Below are 6,443 nucleotides of genomic sequence, written 5' to 3'. Positions count from 1 at the left end.
GTGCTGAGGAATCGAACCGAGGGCCTCATGCATGCAAGGCAAGCACTCTACCACTGAGCCACCTTCCCAGCCCCAGCACTCTACCATTTTGAGCCATAGCACCACTTTTACTTTTCTAATGGTTAACTGGAGATGAGTCTTTTGGAATTTTCTTGCCTGGCCTGGCTTCAAATGGTGATCCTCAGATTTCAGCCTCGAGAGTAGGTAGGATTACAGGTGTAAGCCAGTAGCACCTGGCTAAAAATTCCTTTAAAAGTCTTAAGTCCCAAACAGTTGGACAGGATATACTGGTTCCCATATATTGCAGGTGCAAAAATGGTTTTAAAACCTTTAGACTTTGTAACAATATCTTTAGTCAACAAAGGCTGGGCAGCTTAATTTTGCTTCTGAAAACAACAAATGCTGTGGTTAAAATTAAGGGTGGGAAATTATTGTCAAAAAGGAAACAACAATCCAGGCATCAGTGGCCCTTGTTTGTAATCTTAGCTGTAATTCAAGTGGTAGAATGCTAACCTTGAGCAAAAAAGCTCAGGTATCAACACCCAGGCCCTGAGTTCAACCCCAGGACCAAAACAAAAAGAAATAAATAAAAGCTGGGCACTGATGGCTCACCTCTGTAATCCTATCTACTCAGGCTGAGATTTGAGGGTCGAGGTTCAAAGCCAGCCAGGCAGGAAAGTCCATGAGACTCTTACCTTTAGTTAACTAGGGGGGAAAAAAAGCCAGAAGTGGAGTCGTGGCTCAAGTGATAGAGCATTAGCACCAAGTCCACAACCCACTAAACCAATCAATCAATCAATCATCAATCAATCAATGTATGCCAGAAGTAGTGCTGTGGCTCAAGTGTTAGAGTGCACACCTTGAGCTGAAGAGCTCAGGGACAGTGCCTAGGCCCTGAGTTCAAGTCCCAACAACCAAAAATAGTATAGAGAAATACTGGTGTCTTGAGAGAATGCATTTAAACCAGTCCCTTTCTTCTCTGCCTCCTTTTCTGCTTCTCGTTTGTTTTCCGCCAGGTATAATGTCAAGTGGAGATGCGCACCCGTCCCCGGCCCTCGCCAAGCCCACGTTCACCGAGCCGCAGGCCTCTGCGCTGGTAGAGTCTGTGTTTGGGTTCAAAGTGTCCAAGATCCAGCCACTTCCCAGCTATGATGACCAGAACTTCCACGTTCACATTTCACACCCCAAAGATGGTGCGGACAGCCCCCTTGAGTATGTCCTCAAAATAAGCAACACGGAATGCAGCAAGAACGCCGAGCTGATTGAAATGCAGAATGAGATCATCACGTTCCTCAAAGCAGCTGGCTTCCCCACTGCCTCCGTGTGCCGCACAAAAGGGGACAGCACCACGTCCCTCATGTCCATTGGTAAGAGCCCACTGGCTCACCAGGACAGCTCTTGTCCAATCACATGGCTGCATTTTGACCACAGGTAGAAATCACACTCCTAGCCAGGCACCAGTGGCTCATGCCTGTAATCCTGGCTACTCAGGAGGCTGAGATCTGACGATCACAGTTCAAAGCCAGCCTGGACAAGAAAGGCCATGAGACTCTTATCTCTAATTAACCACCTGAAAACCAGAAGTGGGGCCCTGAGTTCAAGCCCCAAAACTGATCAAGAGAGTTGACAGAATATGTCATTTTGTGTGTCTAGACAGTGGATCTGGAATCAAAAACCACTTGGTGAGGCTGATGACGTATCTCCCGGGCAGACCCATTGCCGAGGTTCCTGTTGGCCCCCCGTTGTTGTATGAAATTGGAAGACTAGCTGCCAAGTTGGATAAAACGCTGGAGGTAAGATTCAGGATCCTTTTGGTTTAGGAGGGATTTTTGTTTATTGACTCATTCATTTTTTGTTGTTGTTGTTGCTAGGGCTTGAATTCAGTACCTGGGCACTGTCCCTGAGCTCTTTTTCTCAAGGCTAGTACTCTACCATATTGAGCCATAGCACCACATCTAGCTTTCTGATGGCTCATTGGAGATAAGAGTCTGGTGCTAGCTGGGCACCAGCAGCTCACGCCTGTAATCATAGCTATTCAAGGGGGCTAAGATCTGAGGATTGAGGTTCAAAGCCAGCTCCCACAGAAAAGTCCTCATGAGACTCTTTTTTTGGGGGGGGGAGGGTCCGGTCGTGGGGCCTGAACTCTGGGCCTGGGCGCTGTCCCTCAGCTCTCCAGCTCAAAGCCTAGCACTTTACCACTTGAGCCACAGCGCCATGTCCGGCTTTTTTTCTTTTTGCTTATGTGGTGCTGAGGAATCAAACCCAGGGCCTCAGGCATGCAAGACAAGCACTCTACCACTGAGCCACCTTCCCAGCCCCCCTCATGAGACTCTTATCTCCAATTAACCACTCAAAACCAGAAGTGGCCCTGTGGCTCAAGTGGTATAGAGTCTTAGCCTTGGGCACAAAGAGGCTCAGGAACAGTGCCTAGGCCCTGAGTTCAAGGGCCGCAACCAACAATAAAAAAATAAAAACTTGCCAGGTGCTGCTGGCTCATGCCTGTAAATCCTAGCTACTCAAGAGGCTGAGATCTGAGGATCATGGTAAGCCCGGGTAAGAAAGTCCATGAGGGCTGGGAAGGTGGCTCAGTGGTAGAGCGCTTGCCTTGCATGCATGAGGCCCTGGGTTCGATTCCTTAGCACCACAGAAGCAGAAAGTGGTGCTGTGGCTCAAGTGGTAGAGCGTTAGCCTTGAGCTGAGGGACAGTGCCCAGCTCAGAGTTCAGACCCCACGACTGTACCCAAAAAAAAAACAAAAAAAGAAAGTCCATGAGATTCTTATCTCCAGCTAACCACCAGAAAACTGGAAGTGGCGCTGTGGCTCAAGTGGTAGAGCACTTGCCTTGAGCTGAAGAGCTCAAGGACAGTGCCCAGGCCCAGAGTTCAAGACCCATGATGGACAAAAATAAAAATACAAAGAGTCTGTGTCTTAGTGGTAGAGTGCTTGCCTAGCATTCATGAAGCTCTAGGGTTTGATTCCCCAGCACCACATACACAGAAAAAGCCAGCAGTGGTGCTGTGGCTCAAGTGGTAGAGGGCTACCCTTTAGCAAAAAGAAGCTGGGACCTTGAGTACAAGCCTCAGGACTGGCAAAAAGAAAAACAAGTCTCACGGACTTTCCTGCCTAGGCTGGCTTCGAACCACGATCCTCAGACCTTAGCCTCCTGAATAACTAGGATTACAGGTATGAGCACTAGGTGCTGCTGGCCAATGGCTGGAATTTTAATTGGAATGATTAGGAAGTCCTTTCAAGGAGGCAGTTTTGGTTTTTTTTTGTTGGTGGTAGTCGTGGAGGTCAGAGAGCTTGAACTCTGGGCTTGGGCTCTGTCCCTGAACTCTTCAGCTCAAGGCTATTACGCTACCACTTGAGCCACAGTGCCACTTCCAGTTTTCTGGTGGTTCACTGGAGATGAGACTCTCATAGATGTTCTTGTGTGGGCTGGCTTTGAACTGTGATCCTCAGATCTCAGCCTCCTGAATAGCTAGGATTACAGGCGTGAGCCACCGGCACCCAGCACCCGCTGCAGGAGAGGCAGTTTTGAATAAAAGGCCTGGTGGAAACGCAGGACATTAACTAGGCGGATACGGGCGACAGAACCACCAGGGCCAGGCCCTGAGGCTTCTCCAGCAGGTGGCCAAATGTGGTTAGAGTTGAGTAACCAGAAGAGGTAGAAGTAGAGTAGGAGTGGCTAAAGGTCCTGGAGTGAGACCTTAAGGCTCATTAAGTAGCCTAGGCCACCTCTGTCTCCAGAGTGCTGGAATTACAGGTATGCCCTACCATGCCTGGTTGCATTTGCCCTATTATAAATAGGGTAGGTCAATGTCCTTGCAAGAAGCTGGTGTTGAAGTGGAGAGTTAAGCCCCCAGCAGATCCCAGTGGCGGTGGCTTTGAATGTCTTATCAAGAAGTTGTTTCTGGGGCTGGGAAGGTGGCTCAGTGGTAGAGCGCTTGCCTTGCTTGCCTGAGGCCCTGGGTTCGATTCCTCAGCACTACATAAACAAAAAGAAAAAAGCCAGAAGTGGTGCTGTGGCTCATAAACAAAAAGAAAAAAGCCAGAAGTGGCGCTGTGGCTCAAGTGGTAGAGCGCTAGCCTTGAGCTGAAGAGCTGAGGGACAGAGCCCAGGCCCAGAGTTCAGACCCCACGACCGGACCCAAAAAAACAAACAAAAAGAAGCTGTTTCTTCCTTTTGCTTTAGACATTTCATCACCCCAAACTGAGTCTCCTCCACCGGGAGAATTTCATCTGGAATCTGAAGAATATTCCTCTTCTGGAGAAATTTGTGGATGCCCTGGGCCACAACCGAAACCGGGAGATTGTCGAGCAAGTCATCCAGCTGTTCAAGCAGGAAATCCTCCCCAGATTAAGTCATTTTCGAGAGTGTGAGTTTGCCATCGAGGGAAAGCTATCCTTAATACTTTTCTTTTTTTTTTTCTTTCTCTCTCTCTTTCTTTCTTTTTCTTTCCTTTTTGCTGCTTCTGGGGCTTGAACTCTGGGCCTGGGCACTGTCCCTCAGCTCTTCAGCTCAAGGCGAGCGCTCTACCACTTGAGCTACAGTGCCACTTCCAGTTTTCTGGTGGTTTACTGGAGATAAGAGTCTCATGGTCTCTCCTGCCCAGGCTGGCTTTGAACCGCGATCCTCAGATCTCAGCCTCCTGAGTAGCTAGGATTAAAGGCATGAGCCACCAGTGCCCGGCTTTCCCTGAGACTCTTATCTCCAGTTAATGATCAAAAAACCCAAAAGTGCCATTGGGTGCTAGTGGCTCATACCTGTCATCCCAGCCACTCAGGAGGCTGAGATCTGAGGATCTATGGTTGGAAATCTGCCTGGGACAGTGAAGATCCTAAGACTCTTATCTCCAATAAATCACCAGAAAATGGGAAGTGGTGCTGTGTGGCTCAAAATGGTAGAGCACTAGCCTTGAGCAACAGAGCTCAGGGACAGTGCCCAGGCCCTGAGTTCAAGCTGCACAACCGGCACTAAGAAAAAAAGGTGTGGGGGTGGGGGGCGGGGGGACAGAAGAGAATAAACTGAACTGTTCTCGTGTGCTTTCTCCACCGGCAGGTCTTAATCATGGCGACCTAAATGATCACAACATTCTAGTGGAGCCCAGCAGAGTGCCCTTCGGCGATACCCCGTACCAAGTCTCGGGCGTCTTGGATTTTGGTGACATGAGCTTCGGGTACTACGTGTTCGAAGCAGCCATCACCATCACGTACATGATGATCGAGAGCCAGAACCCCCTGCACGTGGGAGGCCATGTGCTCGCTGGGTTTGAGAGTGTCATCCCCCTGACGGCCGTGGAGCGGGGTGCTTTGTTCCTCCTTGTCTGCAGCCGCTTCAGCCAGTCCCTCGTTATGGCTGCCCACTCCTGCCAGCTGCACCCAGAGAATGAAGAATACCTCATGATCACGGCCAAAACAGGGTGGAAGCACTTGCAACTGATGTTTGATATAGGCCAGCAAGCTGTAGAAGAGATCTGGTTTCAGACCGCCAAGTCTTATGAATCTGGGCTCCCCGCCCCAGGACTGGATCAAAGTTCACATTAAGTAGGATGGTTAAACAAACACAACAACAAAACACTCAGTGGGTGCTGGGCTCCAGGGCTCACTCCTGTAATCCCAGCTACTATCCCAGTTACTCTGGAGGCTGAGATAGGAGGATCTTGGTTGGAAGGCAGCCTAAGCAGACATATCCAAAGAGACTTTTATCCCCAACTAACCAGCAAAAAGCTGGACATAGAGTGCCAACCTTGAGTGAAAAAGCTAAGGGACAGTACCCAGGCCTTGAGTTCCAATACCAGCACACACACACACATACACAAACCTCAATAGGACCGAGTCAAAATTTGTGAAGGATTTTTTTCCCCTGCATCGATAGGGAAGATTCATTGTGAATATTCATGGAGCATATAAAACCTCTAAGATCTTCAAGTCATCTCTCATGATTACTGTTCAAACTCGAGGATAACTTGGGTGCTAGTGACTCACATCTGTAATCCTAATTACTCAGGAGGCTGAGATCTGAGGGTTGTAGTTCAAAGTCCTTGGGATGCTTATTTCTCATTAACCACCAAAAAGCCAGAAGTGGAACTGTGGTCCAAATTGGTAGAATGCCAACCTTGGGAAGGAAAGCCAAATAAGAACGAACATGAGGCCCTGAGTCCAAGCCCCAGTACTGGCACACACACAAAAAAAAAACAACAACCAAAAACTTGAGATGGAAGCAGACTCAGACTCTGGAACTCCAAAGACAGATGCTTCTATTATAAGCAAGGAAAAGCTGCCTAAATAGAAGAAATTTTCAAGCTGGATCACAGTTTGAAGCCAGCCTGGACAGGAAAGTCCCTGAGACTCTTACCTCCATTTAACCAGGAAGGACAGAAATGGAGCTGTGGCTCAACTGGTAGAGCACTAGCCTTGGGCACAAAAACTCAGGGACAGCA

General features: G+C 48.8%; 1 protein-coding gene across 2 annotated transcripts in view; it reads left to right on the top strand.

The window, feature by feature from the left end:
* Positions 1–5,945, top strand: part of Hykk (hydroxylysine kinase) — a 25,930-nt gene extending 19,985 nt beyond the window's left edge. For both annotated transcript variants that reach the window (XM_013012136.1, XM_013012137.1), the window contains exons 2-5: positions 1,017–1,367; positions 1,654–1,793; positions 4,196–4,379; positions 5,063–5,945. In XM_013012136.1, the coding sequence (XP_012867590.1) occupies positions 1,022–1,367; positions 1,654–1,793; positions 4,196–4,379; positions 5,063–5,547 (1,155 nt within the window). In that variant the 5' untranslated portion in view covers positions 1,017–1,021 and the 3' untranslated portion in view covers positions 5,548–5,945. The remainder of the gene's footprint in view (positions 1–1,016; positions 1,368–1,653; positions 1,794–4,195; positions 4,380–5,062) is intronic.
* The last annotated feature ends 498 nt before the right edge of the window (positions 5,946–6,443 follow it).

Source organism: Dipodomys ordii, unplaced genomic scaffold, assembly GCF_000151885.1.
Source record: "Dipodomys ordii isolate 6190 unplaced genomic scaffold, Dord_2.0 Scaffold15, whole genome shotgun sequence".
Lineage (NCBI taxonomy): Eukaryota > Metazoa > Chordata > Mammalia > Rodentia > Heteromyidae > Dipodomys > Dipodomys ordii.
The sequence above is the reverse complement of the archived record's forward strand: the minus strand, read 5'-3'. Positions and strand labels throughout refer to the sequence as shown.